Source organism: Pan paniscus, chromosome 15 (assembly GCF_029289425.2).
Source record: "Pan paniscus chromosome 15, NHGRI_mPanPan1-v2.0_pri, whole genome shotgun sequence".
NCBI lineage: Eukaryota > Metazoa > Chordata > Mammalia > Primates > Hominidae > Pan > Pan paniscus.
Window position 1 is genome coordinate 103,300,261 of NC_073264.2, and position 17,523 is coordinate 103,317,783.

Sequence of the window (17,523 nt, forward strand, 5' to 3'; positions counted from 1 at the left end):
CTAATTTTTGTCTTTTTAGTAGAGACGGGGTTTCCCCATGTTGGCCAGGCTGGCCTTGAACTCCTGACCTCAGGTGATCCACCTGCCTGGGCCTCCCAAAGTGCTGGGATTACAGGCGTGGGCTACTACGCCTGGCCAAGAAGCTTGTTTTAAAAATAGGAAGATTTTTGTCGTCTGGAATTTAGTATCTCAGAGAATAATTCTGTTTGTTTCTCAGTGAGGTTAGTTTGTGCAGTAATATGAAATGTGATCTTGTTTGGTTATTCAGGAGAAGACCTTAAAAATAGAAGTAACCTTAATTGGTAGACATTTCTAATTGGTAGACTTCAGTTTTAATTTTCAGGACACTTGAAATTGACAGCATCAGTGACAAGTTACCTTGGCTCATGCCCTTAATCCCAGTATTTTAGGAGACCGAGGCAGGAGGATTGCTTGAGCCCCAGGAGTTTGAGACCAGCCAGGGCAACATAGTGAGAGCTCATCTCTACAAGAAAAAATTAGCCAGGTGTGATGGTGCACGCCTGTGGCCCCAGCTATTCAGGTGGCTTAGGTGGGAGAATTGCTGGAGCCTGGGAGGTTGAGGCTGCAGTGAGCGGAAATTGTGCCACTGGACTCCAGCCTGGGTGACAGAGCTGAGACTCTGTCTCAAAAAAAAAAAAAAAATCATAATCCTCATTCATCAAGCATTTATTGATGACTGGTATATACAAGGCACTGCTGTCTATTGTGGCTGATGTGAAGTGTATTTAACACTCCTGTCTTTAAAGAGTTTGGCTTTGTGTGTGTGTGTGTGTGTGTGTGTTTAGAACAGGGTCTCACTGTGTCACCTAGGCTGGAGGGCAGTGGCACAATCATAGCTCACTGCAGCTTCAACCTCCTGGGCTCAAGTGATCCTCCCGCCTCAGCCTCCTGAGTAATTGGGACTACAGGCATGTGCCACTGTGCCTGGATAATTTTTTAAAAATTTTTTGTAGGCCAGGCGCGGTGGCTCACGCTTGTAATCCCTGCACTTTGGGAGGCCGAGGCGGGCGGATCACGAGGTCAGGAGTTTGAGACCGTCCTGGCTAACACGGTGACACCCCCTCTCTACTAAAAATACAAAAAAAATTAGCCGGGTGTGGTGGCGGGTGCCTGTAGTCGCAGCTACTCAGAAGGCTGAGGCAGGAGAATACTTGAACCCGGGAGGTGGCGCTTGCAGTGAGCTGAGATCGCGCCACTGCACTCCAGCCTGGGCGACAGAGTGAGACTCTCTCAAAACAAAACAAACAAACAAAAAAATACATAAATAAATACATTTTTTTCTTTTGTAGAGACTGGGTCTTGCTGTGTTGCCTAGTCTGACCTTGAACTCCTGGGCTCAAGTGATCCTTTTGCCTTGTGCTCCCAAAGTGCTGGGATTACAGATGTGAGCCATTGTTCCCGGCTGATTTTGTATTTATCATTATAATACAAAGTAGAGGATATGTGCTCTGCATGTGGCATAGCAATATAAGTATCAAGTGGAATTAAGGAGTAAAGGTGAAGTGGAAAAGTATTTCTCTGCCAAGTAGAAGAATATTGCATTGGGTTTCAAATAGATAATTTGCCCTAAAATGTTGTGTGCAGATCATATTTTTTATAAATTTTTTAATTTGTTGCCTTGTATTTCTAATTTCAGAAATGCTATATTTTTATTTCTGATTGAGCGTAAGATGTCGACTGCTCTTTTAGCATTTTTCTCAACTTTTCAGCTTCTCTGCCAGTTGGTAATTTGTAAATTGAGAAATATTTTGTGTCATCAATTCTATTTTATTTATTTATTTATTTGAGACAGAGTCTCACTCTGTTGCCCAGGCTGGAGTGCAGTGGCTCGATCTCAGCACACTGCAACCTCTGCCTCCTGGGTTCAAGCAGTTCTCTGCCTCAGACTCCAGAGTGGCTGGGACTGCAGGCACACGCCACCACGCCCGGCTAATTTTTGTATTTTTTAGTAGAGATGGGGTTTCACTGTATTGGCCAGGCTGGTCTCTTAACTCCTCACCTCGTGATCCACCCGCCTTGGCCTCCCAAAGTGCTGGGATTACAGGCATGAGCCACCGCACCCGGACGTCGATTCTATTTTGTAGTAGATTTTTTAAAAGTAGATATATTATTCTAAAAACATGCCAAATCAGTTTGTGTTACAGCTTATCTTGCTTTGTATCAATAGGAAAATAGCTTAAATATATAGGTTTTATAAGAAAGAAGCAAGAATCATTCATGAGGAAGGAATTTATAAGGATTTTATATTTACAAAGTAAGAATCAGGCCTGGCATAGGATTACATCACGCCTGTAATCCTAGCACGTTGGGAGGCCGAGGTGGGAGGATTTCTTGAGGCTAGGAATTGGAAACAAGCCTGGACAACATAGTGAGACCCCATCTCTACAAAAAATTAAAAATTAGCTGAGTGTGGTGGTGTGCGCCTGTAGTCCCAGCTACTCAGGGGGCCGAGGTGAGAGGATTGCTTGAGCCCAGGGTGGGGAGGTCGAGGCTGCACTGTGATTGAGCCACTGCACTCCAGCCTCAGCGACAGAATGAGACCATCTCAAAAAAAAGTAAGAATAATTCAGTAAGAGGGAATATTTTAACATCTTAGTTACCGCATTGTAGATTATTGCTCTGCCATGAAGCTGTTTTTTTCTTTAGTTAACTCACAGCCAGCTTACCCTTTTACTACCCTTTTTTGTTCTGCTACAGTAAAACTTGTACAGGTGCTCATTCTCTTTACTTACTTGGATCTCTGCTTTAGAGCTCTGTCTTGCCTTAATATTTCATTTAATAAATATTTGAGTAGTTTTTGTGTGAAAAGCAGTATGCCAGACTTTGGGAAATCAAAGAAGTATGAGGTATGGGCCCTGACCTTAAGAGTATCATCTAACCAAGGACGGACATGATATTCACACACTCATTCTAAGAGGACTTACTGAGTGCCTGCTCTATATTGTTAAGAATCTCTGCTGTCAAAGAGTTCACAGTCCAGTGGAATAATCAAGGGCTTATTCATTCAACTAACATTTATTGGACCTGTGGATCCAAAGATAAATAAGACATAGTCCCTGGCCCAAAGTGCCTACAGTCTAGTGGTGAGACAGACAAGTAAACCAGCAATGATAAGGCAGCTGCTAAAAGGCATTCAGAACTGAACATTGCCTATTAATAGGTGCTGTGTACAGTTGGTGAGAGGATAAATGCATAACTCTTTAAAGTTTATAGCCTTTTTATTTTCTCTTCAAAACCATCCATTGGGGAATTTTTTTTTTTTTTTTTTTTTTTTTTTTGTCATTGGAGAGATTGTAGTGTGTCCACCGATAATGAAGGGCTACAGTAGAGCCTGATGTTAAACCCAAGGCCTGTGCCTAGGCCTCTTACACGAGCTTTTCTGTCAAAAAACGAACTATGACTGATACTGATGTGATTCCTGAGAGTGGGAAATAGTAGGCTAAAAAGTAATTAGGAGGCGTTTTTTTGTTTTTGTTTTTGTTTTTTTGAGACAGGGTCTCACTTTGTAGCCCAGGCTGGAGTGCAGTGGCTCAATCATAGCTCACTGCAGCCTTGAACTCCTGGGCTGAAGCCATCCTCTCACCTTAGCCTCCCATGTAGCTGGGACTACAGGTGTGCACCACCACGCCTGGCTAATTTTTTTTTTGGTAGAGACAAGGTCTTGCTGTGTTGTCTGGGTTGGTCTTGCCTGGGTTCAAACGATCTTCCTTCCTTGGCCTCCCAAAATGTTGGGATTATAGGCATGAACCACCATGCTGGGCCAGGAAATATTTTATAGAAGAGATATGACATGGGTACTCTTTTCTTTTCCTTTTTCTTTTTTTTTTAATGAAACAAGATTTCACTTTGTCACCTAGGCTGGAGTGCAGTGACACAATCATGGCTCACTGCAGCCTCAACCTTCTGGGCCCAAATAATCCTCCTGCCTCAGCCTTCCAAGTAGCTGAGTCTATAGGAGCATGCTACCACCCACACCCACCTGGCTAATTTTTACTTTTTTTGTTTTTGAACACAGGGTCGGTCTCACTCTGTTGCCCAGGCTGGAGTGCACTGGCACGATCTCAACTCACTGCAACCTCCGCTTCCTGGGATCAAGGGATCTTCCCACTTCAGCCTCCTGAGTATCTGGGACTATAGGCACCATGCCCCGCTAATTTCTGTATTTTTTTATAGAGAAAGGGTTTCACCATGTTGCCCAGGCTGGTCTTGGACTCCTGACCTGATATCATCCTCCCATCACAGCCTCCCAAAGTGGTAGGATTATAGGTGTGAGCCACTGAACCCTGGCCCATGAGTACTCTTTTTCTTCCTCTCGGATATAAAGAAATGATCTGAACATCCCTGGAAGTATTGATAAGAAAGACAGCAAGATTTAAGAGATCATGTAATAATAGTAATAGCTGACATTATTAATAACATATTAATCATGTTAATAATAGTGTGGATTATGGATAATTATGGACATTGTGCTAACAGATTATGCAGGATCTCTCTTTTTTTTTTTTTTGAGACGGAGTCTTGCTCTGTCACCAGGCTGGAGTACAGTGGGGTGATCTCGGCTCACTGCAGCCTCCGCCTCCCAGGTTCAAGCAATTCTCCTGCCTCAGACTCCCGAGTAGCTGGGACTATAGGCGTGTGCCACCATGCCCGGCCAATTTTCATATTTTTACTACAGACGGGGTTTCACCATGTTGGTCAGGATGGCCTGGATCTCTTGCCCTCATGATCCACCTGCCTCAGCCTCCCAAAGTGCTGGGATTATAGGCGTGAGCCACCGTACCTGGCCCCATGATCTCGTTAAATCTTTGCAAATAATCTTATAAAGTAGACACTATTAGTATCCTTATTTTACAGGTGAGAAAATGAGATTTGTAGCAACTGGATACTTTGCATAGGTTATAAAACTAATAAGCCATTGTCCTGGGGTTTGAATCCAGTTCTGTTCAACCCTAGAACCAGAGTGCTTAACAATAAGCTAGGGACTTATATTGTCAGTAAGCACAGGACTAGGAGTCTCATTGGGAGCTCTGGTCCCTGCCCAAATCTCATGTTGATTAGTAATCCCTAGTATTGGAGGTGGGGCCTGGTGGGAGGTGATTAGATCAAGGGGTGGATTTCTCAGGAATGGTTTAGCACCATCTACTTGGTGCTGCCCTCACGCTAGTGAGTACGAGTTCTCTCCAGAACTAGCTGTTTAAAAGTGTGTGTGGCACTTCCTTGTCTCCCTCTTGCACCTTCTTTCTCCATGTGAAGTGCCTGCTCCCCCTTCACCTTCTGCCATGATTGAAAGCTTCTTGAGGCCTCCATAGAAGCTGAGTAGATGGCAGCACTATGCTTCCTGTAGAGGTTGCAGAACCATGAGCCAGTGAAACCTCTTTCTTTTTTTTTTTTTTTTTTTTTGAGATGGAGTCTTGCTCTGTCACCCAGGCTGGAGTGCAGCGGTGTGATCTCGGCTCACTGCAAGCTCCGCCTCCTGGGTTCACGCCATTCTCCTGCCTCAGCCTCTGGAGTAGCTGGGATTACAGGCGCCCACCACCACGCCTGGCTAATTTTTTGTATTTTTAGTAGAGATGGGGTTTCACCATGTTAGCCAGGATGGTCTCGATTTCCTAACCTCATGATCTGCCCGCCTCAGCCTCCGAAAGTGCTGGGATTACAGGCGTGAGCCACCGTGCCCGGCCACCTCTTTCTTTATAAATTACCCAGTCTCAGGTATTTCCTTGTAGCAATGGAAAAACAGCCTAATACACTGCTAGATGAGATTTGCTAGTACAACCTGTGCCCTCCCTAGAACCTCTTTATACTAACTGCTTCCTCTACTAGGAATGCTCACCTCCCTTATTTTATGCATTGCTGGCTCCTTCTTGCTGTTTAGATCACAGCTGAAATGTCACCATCCATCAGAGAACCTACTCTTGACCATCGATTTGTGGTAGCTATTGGCCACCTTCAGTAACATCACTCTTTTAAATACCCTTTGTCTGGGTACAGTGGCTCATGCCTATAATCCCAGCACTTTGGGATGCTGAAGCAGGAGGATTGCTTGAGGCCCAGAGTTTGAGACCTTGTCTCACTATGTTAAAAATTTTTTTAAATGAGCTAGATGTGGTAGCACGCACCTGTAGTTCCAGGGGAGACTGAGATGGGAGGATCTCTTGAGCATAGGAGTTTGAGGTTGCAGTGAGCTGTGCTCATGCTACTGCATTCCAGCCTGTGTTACAGAGCAAGACCCTGTCTCAAAAAAAGAAAAAATCTTTCATATACTACTTACTACTGGTTGTCTTAGTCTCTCAGACTACTGTAACAAAATACCATGGATTAGGTAGCCTGTAAAGAACAGAAGTGTATTTCTCACAGTTCTGGAGTCTGGGAAGTCAAGATGAAGGTGTTGGCGGATTCATTATCTGGTGAGGGCTCTCTTTCTGGTTGGTGTCTACTCACTGTGTCCTCACATGGTGGAGGGGGAAGGCAGCTCTGTGGGACCTCTTTTATAAGGGCACCAGTCCCATCCATGGGAGCCACACCACCATGATCTAATCACCCAGAAGCCCCTACCTCCTGATATTATCACATTGGTGATGAGGTTTCAACAAATGAATTTTGGGGGGACACAAACATTCAGACCATAGCACTGGTATTGTCATGTTTACTTATGTATGCATTTGTCTGTCTCTTTCACCTTCCTTATTGAACATAAGCTTCCTGAGAGCATGAATAAGCCTTTCTGTCTTATTCATCATTGTATCCCCTGTTCGGTACCTAGAACAGTGCTTGGCATGTTGCAGGCACTGAAATATTTATTGAATGAATAAATGAGTGTATACTTTGTTGCCTTTTTGTTTGTATGCTGTCCTTGATTATTGGTGAGAATGATAACTTCACAGTCTATAAAGCATTTACATAGAGCACTTTAGTTGAGCTTTATGGGAGGTAAGGTCAGGCAGTCATTTATTGTTATTGTTCCTACTTTATGGAAGAAGAAATGGATTCAAGGACATAGATAATAATTGATAGGATTATTAATAATTGATAGGACAAAGACTTGTGACTTTGTCCAGCTTTTACTCCCTGCATTAACCTGAAGCTGCCATCCCAGCAGTTCTGAGTTTAAAATAGACCAACTCATGTTTGGAGCCTTTTTAGTGGTTGAGATTGCTCCAACAGTGCATATTTTGCCTTTTGTACGATGATCTGTGTGACTTTGAGCAGGTTGTTTAACCTCTCAGAGCCTCGGGTTTCATTTTTTGTAAATAGAGATGAGAATATCTGTCCTGCATACTTCACTGTTTTTTTAGGATTAGTGAGATAATTAATAAACACTCTTTCAGAAATGGTAAGGTACTGTCAAATGTAAGATATTTCTTTTAGTTATACAAGGATATACCAAAGGGCTGCAACTGACTCATTCTACTATCTCTCACATGTGACTTGCTAATTGACTGCTGTTTTCTTTCATCTGGAGCCCTGCAAGGAGAAGGGGGAACTGGGTAAGAATGGGGAAAGGAGAGCAGCCTTAGAGAGACCAGAGAGAGATTACTGGGAGAGCAGTGTGGGAATTTTCAAAGGTTGAAGAGACTCTGGGGAGAAGGGAAAGCAGATGTAGGAGCTCAGCATTTTCCATCCCTTTGTAGATGTGCAGACTATGTCTGCTCTATTAGACAGCATTGACTCATTAGGGCTCCTTAGCCTGACTAGAATTTAGAGGGTAGCCTGAATGGGAAAAATATTTCACCTTAAAAAATTTATTTATTTATTTATTTTACTAACCTCTGACATTTAACATGTTCCTCAGTTATGAATATAGACATCACAATAATAATGGGACCTGTGGCAATTATCAATGAAAATCACAGACATTTTTTCCTTTTTTTTTTTGAGAGGGTCTCCCTGTCACCCAGGCTGGAGTGCAGTGGTGTGATGTGGGCTCACTGCAACCTCCACCCCTGGGCTCAAATGATCTTCCCACCTGACTTTCTCAGGTAGATGGGTCTACATGAAGCTTGGCTAATTTTTAATTTTTTTTTTTTTTTTTTTTGTGGAGACAAAGTCTCACTATATTATAGCCTAGGCTGGTGTTGAACTCCTGGGCTCATGCGAACCTCCCACCTCGGCCTCCCAAAGCATTGGGATTAGAGGCATGAGGCAGAGGCAGCACTCCCGGCCCACAGATGTTTTCATATCACATTGTGGTTGTTGTATGTGTGTCAAATATCATTTACATCCATCACTACTTTGAAATTACCATTAGATCTTTTTTTTTTTTTTTGGGACGGAGTCTTGGTCTGTGCCCCAGGCTGGAGTGCAGTGGCATGATCTTGGCTCACTGCAAGCTCCACCTCCCGGGTTCACGCCATTCTCCTGCCTCAGCCTCCGGAGTAGCTGGGACTACAGGCACCCACCCCCATGCCCAGCTCATTTTTTTGTGTTTTTAGCAGAGATGGGGTTTCGCCGTGTTAGCCAGGATGGTCTCGATCTCCTGACCTCGTGATCTGCCCGCCTCGGCCTCCCAAAGTGCTGGGATTGCAGGCGTGAGCCACTGCGCCTGGCCCCATTAGATCTTGTTATTCAATATGTAATTAAGAAATTTTTGAAAAGTTATAGTTATTTAGTATAATACAACTGTACTTTAATGTAGAATTTTTTTTTTGGAAACCGGGTCTCACTGCAGCCTTGACTTCCTGGGCTCAAGTGACCCTTCTGCTCTGGCCTCCCAGAGTCCTGGGATTATAGGTCTGAGCCACCATGCCTGGCCATAGATTTCTTTTATAGATTTATGCATTTAAAAACTATCGGGGCCAGGTGCGGTGGCTCATGCCTGTAATCCTAGCACTTTGGAAGGCTGAGGTGGGCGGATTATCTGAGGCAGGAATTCGAGACCAGCCTGACCAACATGGTGAAACCCCTTCTTAAAATACAAAAACTAGCTGGGCGTGGTAGCAGGCACCTGTAATCACAGAAACTTGGGAGGCTAAGGCAGGAGAATCGCTTGAACCTGGGAGGCGGAGGTTGAGTGAGCTGAGATTGTGCCGTTGCACTCCATCTTGGGTGATAGAGCAAGACTCCGTCTCAAAATAAAAAATAAATAAAATAAAAATTATTGGGGCTGAGGTGGGAGGATTGTTTGAGGCCAGGAGTTTGAGGCCAGCCTGGGCAACACTGTGAGACCCCCATCTCGCAAAAAATTTTTAAAAATTATCGGGCATTGTGGCACATGCCTGTTGTCCCAGCTACAAGAGGCTGAGGTGGGAGGATCACTTGAACCCAGGAGGTTGAGGCTGCAGTGAGTCATGGTCACACCACTGCACTCCAGCCTGGGCAACAGAAACCCTGTCTCTAAAACAACAAAAAACAATTGTAAGGAGTCCATGGCACAGAAAGTTTAAGCACCGTGATTTAGATAAGTCTTCACTTAACTTCTTTAGTAATCTCATGTGTGATTGAATATAAGAAGGGTGACTCGTTTCTTATGTTCTGTGAAGTGTAACTTTTAGCTCCATGAAGAGCTCTCTTGTGGTACTTTCACTCAGCAGTTGCTTATCTAGAATTCTAAGCTGGCCATGCTTTTTGCTTCATTTTTCTTCTTCCTGATCATTCTTGCTGCCCTAACTAGAGGGCAGAATACAAGAACCACTCCACAAGGTGGACTCTGTTCCATTTGGTTCAGATAGTAGGTGATGACAGTGTAATATTTGTCTCAATTGCAGCAGGAACTTTAGAGAAGATTTAATAAGGTGTCATTTGAATTCAGATGGTGGGTCAGCTGAAAGGGGAGGGGATTCTAAACCAAGAGAACTAGAAGTTCAAGGCCTAAGGATGTGGCAGCTGATGGCTCCTTCTGGGAATGTGAGCTGCAGTGTGAGGGCTGAAGCTTGTGCAAGGCTTGGGGAGGGTAGGATTATCTTCCTTAGTGGTCATTTAAATGTTGGCCTCTTTTAGAATTCTTAGTATGATTTAAAAAGTGTGTCTTAAAATGTATTTTCTTTTGGTGCTAGTTCCAAAGTAATGTACTACATTAGTGTATTGTCCTCCTTTAGGGCTGAAGTCATCAGATTGTATCAGTGCTGTCTCGGGGTGCTATCGCTTCCCTTCCTCTCTCAATGTTTTCAGCCCTGCCTCACTGCCACTGTCTCAAGCATTACCCCTGTTCCAGTGCAGTGAGCAATCATTATAACGCCCCTCGTATACACACTCGATCCCAGTCTTGGCTAAAGTGAATCCTCTGCCTACTGCACATCTGCACGTGTGCCCTGCATGTGGTTGAAGGATAGCACATCTGTGCTGCCTACACTCCCCTAAGATTCAGAACCATCACCTTGGAGGGGTGCATGGTGCTGACAAGCAGTTGCACCACACTGACCCCACCCTTCTAGATGACAATTTTTTTTTTTTAAGATGGAGTCTCACTCTTGTTGCCCAGGCTGGAGTGCAATGGCGTGATCTCGGCTCACTGCAATCTCTGCCTCCTGGGTTCAAGCGATTCCCCTGCCTCAGCCTCCTGAGTAGCTGAGATTACAGGCATGTACCACCACGCCTGGCTAATTTTTGTATTTTAAGTAGAGACGGGGTTTCACCATGTTGGTCAGGCTGGTCTCAAACTCCTGACCTTATGATCCGCCCACCTTGGCCTCCCAAAGTGTTGAGATTACAGGCATTAGCCACTGTGCCCAGCCTAGATGACAATTTTACAACTTTGTCCTCAGATCTTCAATAACCTACTTCCCTATCCTTATTCTTAGTTGATGACTGTACTTCTTATTTCACTTAGAACAATTAAACAGTCAAAAGAGAATTTCTCCAGATTTCTACCCTCACATCTCAGCTTCTGGCATCTGTACCGGATGCCTTCCCTTCTATTGTTAAGGAAGAGCTCTGCCCCTGTCTAAAGTCACCTCCCCGACTCGTTTGCTAAATCCCACCTCATTTTGGCTAATCGGTATTCTCTGTTTCCTGCAAACGTGTCGCTGTTTCTCTCATTTTAAAACAGTTGTCAGTGGGAGAGACTCTTTCTGACACCCACTGATTTTCTTTCTTTTTTTTAAGGCAGGGTCTCTCTCAGTCACCCAGACTGTAGTGTAGTAATGTGATCAAAGCTCACCGCAACCTTAAACTCCTGGCCTCAAGCGATCCTCCCACCTCACACTCCCAAGTAGCTGGGACTAAAAGGGTGCACCACCACACCCCTGGCTAATTTTTACATTTTTTGTAGAGATGGAGTCTCACTATGTTACCCAGGCTGGTCTTGAACTCCTGGGCTCCAGTGGTCCTGCTTCATCCTCCCAAAGTGCTGGGATGACAGGCATGAGCCACCGCACCCAGCCCACCCACTCATTTTCTATGGGTCATGTGCCTACAGTTGCTGCTGGCCCATTTCTCAGCTACTTCTTAGAGCAAAGCACCTCTAGTTGTTTAAATTGTCTCAGCCCTCAAAGTGTGATCCACAGAGCTACATCAGCATCATCAGCGGTCACCTGGGAGCCTGTTGGAAGTGCAGAATATTGGCCCCATTTACTGAATTAAATCTGCATTCTAAGACAATCCTCAAGTGTTTCAGGTACACACTAAAGTTGAAGAGGCACTGGTCTTTACTAGCTTTCTTTGATTGTTTCACCGCCTCTTAAAACTTAATCCAGCTGGGTGCGGTGGCGCACGCCGGTAATCCCAACACTGTGGGAGGCTGAGGTGGGCAGATTGCTTTATCTCAGGAGTTTGAGACCAGCCTGGGCAAAACAGACCTCATCTCTATTAAAATTTTTTGAAAAGATCAACGAGGAGTGGTGACCTGTGCCTGTAGTCCCAGCTACTTGGAAAGCTGAGGTGGGAGGATCATTTGAGCTGGGGAAACAGAGGTTGTAGTGAACCGAGATCAAGCCATTGCACTCCAGCCTAGGCAACAGAGGAAGAGCCTGTCTCCAAAAAAATAAAAACCTTGATCCAGTTTTGGGAGGCTGAGGTGGGAGGATCACTTAAGACCAGGAATTTGAGACCAGCCTGGGCAACATTGTGAGACCCTGTCTTTACAAAAAATTTAAAAACTAGTCAGGCATGGTGGTACACATCTGTAGTCCTGCTACTTGGGAGGCTGAGGCGATAGGATGGCTTAAGCCCAGGAATTCAACGCTTCAGTGAGCTATGATCATACCACTGCACTCTACCCTGAGTAACGGAGCGAAACCCTGTCTCTAAAAACAAACAAAAAACTTGAATGCGCTCAAATTATTTCTTCTTGCTATCTGTTTTAAGTGTACAATTGAATGATTTTTAGTAATTTATTGAGTTGTACAATTATCACTGTAGTCTAGTTTTAGAACAGGAGAGATTGGTTTTAAAATTTAATTTTATATTTCAATTATGCAGAACATTTACATGGTTGCAGCATATAGAACAAGGTTATATTCAGAGAGGTCTGTCTTCTAGTCCTGTCCTCCTTCCCCCTCCTAGCTCCCTTCCTCTAACTACAGATAATATTTTATTTGTTTTTGACTTATTCTTTTGTTGTTACACGAATAAGACAACATTTGAGCAGAGATGGGAAGGAATTGAGGGAACATACTGTGTATGGTATTTTGCATCTTGTTTTTTCTGCTTAATGATCTATATTGGAGATGTTTCCATATTAGTAAAAGAGAGCTTCACTCTTTCTTGTCATTGCTTTGTACTCCATGCTGTGGATGTACCATAATTTATTTGACAACATCACTCTTGATTGATTGATGATCCCTTTAAAAAATATGAATAATGGCCGGGCGCGGTGGCTCACGCCCATAATCCCAGCACTTTGGGAGGCTGAGGCAGGTGGATCACAAGGTCAGGAGATCAAGACCATCCTGGCTAACACGGTGAAACCCCATCTCTACTAAATATACAAAAAAAAAAATTAGCCAGGTGTAGTAGCGGGCACCTGTATTCCCAGCTACTCGGGAGGCTGAGGCAGGAGAATGGCGTGAACTTAGCGAGCGGAGCTTGCAGTGAGCCGAGATGACTGCAGCCTGGGCGACAGGGCAAGACTCTGTCTCAAAAAAAAAAAAAAAAAAAAAAAGAATAATGCTGCAGTGAATAACCTCACATGTATGATAAATTTCCAGAGGAGGATCATTTCCTCACATGTATGATAAATTTCCACATGTATGATAAATTTCCAGTGGATACACTGGGTCAAAGCATAACTGCATATATATATATATATATATATATATTTTTTTTTTTTTTTTTTTTTTTTTTGAGGCAGAGTCTCACTCAGTCGCCCAGGCTAGAGTGCCGTGGCACAATCTTGGTTCACTGCAACCTCCGCCTCCCGGGTTCAAGCAGTCCTCCTGCCTCAGCCTCCCAAGTAGCTGGGATTACAGGTGCCTAGCACCATGCTCAGCTATTTTTTTTTTTTTAAGACAGGATCTCTCTCTGTCACCCAGGCTGGAGTGCAGTGGTGCGATCATGGCTTACTGTAGCTTCAGCCTCCTGGTCTCAAGCAACTCTTTGACCTCAGCCTCCTGAGTAGCTGGGACTACAGGCTCGAGCCACCGTGCCCGTTTAATTTTTGTATTTTTTGTATAGACAGGGTTTCGCCATATTGCCCATGCTGGGTTCACTAGTGTGTTTTAGCATTTAGCATACTTAGGAATGTTGTGGTTTACAAGTAACAGGAAACCCATTCAAACTGTTTAAATTTTAAAGGGGTGTATTGGTGTATGTCACTGAAAATTCCACAGGTACAGTGGGCTTCAGGCATGGTTTGGGATGCCAGCTCCGTTTTGCTGAGATTCCATTGGTTCTGCTTTCTACCGTGTTTCAGCCCGGTTTAGGTGGCAAAACAGTGGTGGAAATGTTAGGCTTCACATCACTGTACCACATAGACCAAAATGAGAGCTAATATCCAGGATGAGAATGAACAGCTCTTCTAATCAGGCTGTCATAAAAATAAGGAAGCTTATTTTATAGAAGCCTTTACCAAACCTCCTTCTTTGACTTGTTGTTCCAAATTGGATTAACCAGCCCATTCCTGCGGCCAAGGAAATACACACTGGTTAACCCAGTCTTTACTAACCCATACCTTTAGCAAAGAGATTGGATTACCCAACAACTTGATTGCTCTGGAGACTACTTTGGAGTTGGGGTATGAGATAGTAGATAGGAGAATGATCTGTAAGTAGATATTGGATAGGCGAGTAAGAAATGCAAACTACACTGAGGTCTTGCACTGGTCTAGGTATTGGGACCCAGATGTAATAGACATAGTTCTTTTCTCGAGACAAGCTCATAGGAGAACCGGTACAGCAGGGAATACAACACACTGGAATTGGCACATTGAGTGCACCTTTGACTGCATTGTACTGTTTCGTGGTTTAAACCTGTCTTTCCTTTGCCCTTGCTGTTTGACTACTATGATTGAGCTGCCACCTTTTCACACAATATTGGAATTTTTTGTTTGAATCTCTGTTTACCCTACTGGACTGTGAATCTTGAGGGAAGAAACCATATCTTATTGATCATATCAATAAGTGCCTGTATGTAGTAGGCACATTATGTTCATTTTTAAGTTGAACAAAATTGGAACTAATTTGTTGAAATTATAGTCCTCCAACAAGGACTCACTTGAATACATCAGATAATCTTTCTTTCTCTCTCTCTCTTTCTTTCTTTTTCTTTCTTTCTCTTGCTCTCTCACGCTGTCTCACTCTCTCACACTCTCTCGCTCTCTCACACTCTCTCGCTTTGTTGCCCAGGCTGGAGTGCAGTGTGATCTCAGCTCACTGCAACCTCTGCCTCCTGGGCTCAAGCCAACCTCCCACAGTCTCCCAAACAGTTGTGACTACAGGTGTGTATCACCATGCCCAGCTAATTTTTGTGTTTTTTGTAGAGACAGGGTTTTGCCATGTAGCCCAGGCTGGTCTTGAATTACTGGACTCAAGGTATCTGCCTGCCTCAGCCTCCCAAAGTGCTGGGATTACAGGCGTGAGCCACCTTGCCAGGCTCTTAGATAATCTTTCAAAATCCCTTTCACAAGCCAAAATTATCTGCTGGTGACTGGAACTCACAGACAGAGGCTTGCTAGCCCTTTTGCATTGATTGAGAGGCTTTTCAAAATTAGTCATTGCTATGATTTCAATATCTGTTCCCTCCAAAACTCATTTTAGGATTTAATTGACATGGGGCCTTTAAGGGCTGATGAGACCATGAAGGCTCTGCCCTTACGAATGGATTAATGCCATTATTGAGGGAGTGGGTTAGTTATTATGAGACTGGGTTTGACATAAAAACAAGTTGGCCAATTTCCTGTCTCTGTGTTGGGCACTTGCTTCTGCTTCTGCCATGGGATGACTTCCACCAGATACCAGCACCATATTCTTGGAGTACCCAGCCATCAGAACCGTGAGCCAAATAAACTTGTTTATAAATTACTCAGTCTGGCCAGGCACAGTGGCTCACACCTGTAATCCCAGCACTTTGGGAGGCTGAGGCGGGCGGATCACCTGAGGTCAGGAGTTGGAGACCAGCCTGGCCAACATGGCGAAACCGTGTCTCTACCAAAAATACAAAAATTAGCCAGGCGTGGTGGCGTGCACCTGTAATCCCGGCTACCCAGGAGGCTGAGGCAGGAGAATTGCTGGAACCCAGTGGGCAGAGGCTACAGTGAGCCTAGATTGCGCCGCTGCACTCCAGCCTGGGTGACAGAGCAAGACTCTGTCTCAAAAAAAAAAAAAAATTAGTCTGTGGTATTCTGTTAATAGCAGCAGAAAATGGAGTAAGACAGTCACAACCTCCAATCTTATGTTGTTAGAATTCTTTTGGGATAACCGAGAAGGAAGCTTTACATAGTGTCTTCATTGCCTGAAACTAGCTTTGTTTGGAAGTTTTGCTTTCCCTATCCTGGTGTCCTGGAGAAAATGCTTGCACTCTCCCTTCCAGAAGCATGTGGCTTTGCTGCTGTCTCTACTTCTTTCCTATTAGTTGCAAGAATTACACTACTCCTTACATTGCCTTTTTCCTCCCTTTAAATTATAGAATCGGTGTACACGTAGTTAGCAAGACTGAAGGCATTATTAGCTCAGCTAATTTAAAAATGGTGGCTGTTGTGCTCAGGGCTTTCCTTGATGTGGCAGCAGTCTGACTTTGCCAGGGAGCTCAGAGAGTATCTCACAAGTTGAGCTGGAAAGGCTTCACAGAACCCTGACTGATACACTGGAAGTGCCAGATTAGACCAGGCTTTGGTCCATTTACCACTCCTGGCATCCCTTTGGAGCCTCTACCCTTAGACTCACGACACCTTTCTCTCTCTTCCTCATGGCCATATATTGACTTCCCAGCCACTTTTGATCATTGAAGACTCCAGTGCCTGACTCACAGCCTTCCTTTCCACTCCAGTTCCCGCCATCATCTTGGGTGGTTTCATCTTCATCACATGGCCCAGCGAGTACCTTGGCTGCTAGCTTTCTTGGCTTCCATGTCCACCCTACTAATCTCCTCTAGTCCACCTCTGGCACTCTCTCCCACAGTGACATGCGGGATCTTGTCATCAGCTGAAATGGTTTAGCTCCAAAATCGCTAATTCAGATAGAAACAGCCTTCTACTGCAGTATGGCCTTGCTTCTCACTGCTCTAATTTCTCCAGGATACTGATGACTCAACTTCATGTTGCCAGATCCATTGGACACCGCTTGGCCCACAACTTCCTTGACCTCTCAGCAGCATTTGACACAATTGATCATCTTCTCTTTATTGAAACATTCTTTGTCTTGACATTTTAACCTCAACTTTTTTTTATACATTTTTGACCCACTCAGTACTTCACCTCCTTTGCTAGTTCTTTCTACTCTACCTAGAATTTAACTATTGGATTTAATTGCTCAGTCCTCTTCCCTTTTCTTTTCCATTATAAGTTTCTGCTATATCAGAAGTCATATTTCCTTTTTGTTCCTAAAATTGTTTCTTGTGCCTTTTCTCCATCACCAAAGGAAAAACTATTTATTGCAATAAATTAATACAGCAGGTATTCCTGTGAAAGCGCAAGTTAGTTTGTTAGGGCAATTAAAACTTCTACGACATATGCTCCGGCAGAGTTCCATCTCTGCCACTGGCAGCTTAAGATCTGCCTTCTTGAGAGTGGTTTTTGCCAGTTCCTTTTCCCACTCAGTTGCCTTTTGCTTTCTGGACCACCTGTTTCCAGTCGTGGGTGTGGTCATTTTTGGGTGGAACTGTGGCTCTCCCCTCCTCAGCTCCAGTCATGGGTGTGGTGATATTTGGGTGGAACTGTGGCTCTCCCTCCTCAGCTCCAGAGCTCCTGTGCACTGTCATTTTTCTGCTGCTGCTTGGGTGGCTGCTGGGTTCAGTCACCAGCTTTAGCTTCACCCCTTCGTTCGTATTTTAATTTTTTTCTTGAACAGACTTATAAGAGTTTGTCAATTAAAATTTTTTTCAGAGTCAGCTAGTATCTGCTTTCTGTTTTGTGAATGTCTGTCATCTTTATTTCCTTTCTTTAGGTTTACTCTGTTCTTTTTCTAGCTTACTGAA

General features: G+C 44.1%; 1 protein-coding gene across 29 annotated transcripts in view; it reads left to right on the forward strand.

Annotated features, from left to right (window-relative positions):
* WDR20 (WD repeat domain 20) overlaps window positions 1–17,523 on the forward strand; it is an 83,877-nt gene that overhangs the window by 8,133 nt on the left and 58,221 nt on the right. The window contains exon 2 of one of the 29 annotated variants that reach the window (XR_010109839.1): window positions 116–1,770. The exons of 27 other annotated variants lie outside the window; for them this stretch is intronic. Coding sequence is in view for 1 of the 2 variants with exons in the window: in XM_055098031.2 (XP_054954006.1) it covers window positions 4,037–4,279 (243 nt within the window). In the remaining variant the exon portion in view is untranslated. Of the gene's footprint in view, window positions 1–115; window positions 1,771–4,036; window positions 13,182–17,523 lie in introns of those variants that run through there. One more of the 29 variants, XM_055098031.2, reaches the window with a different exon arrangement.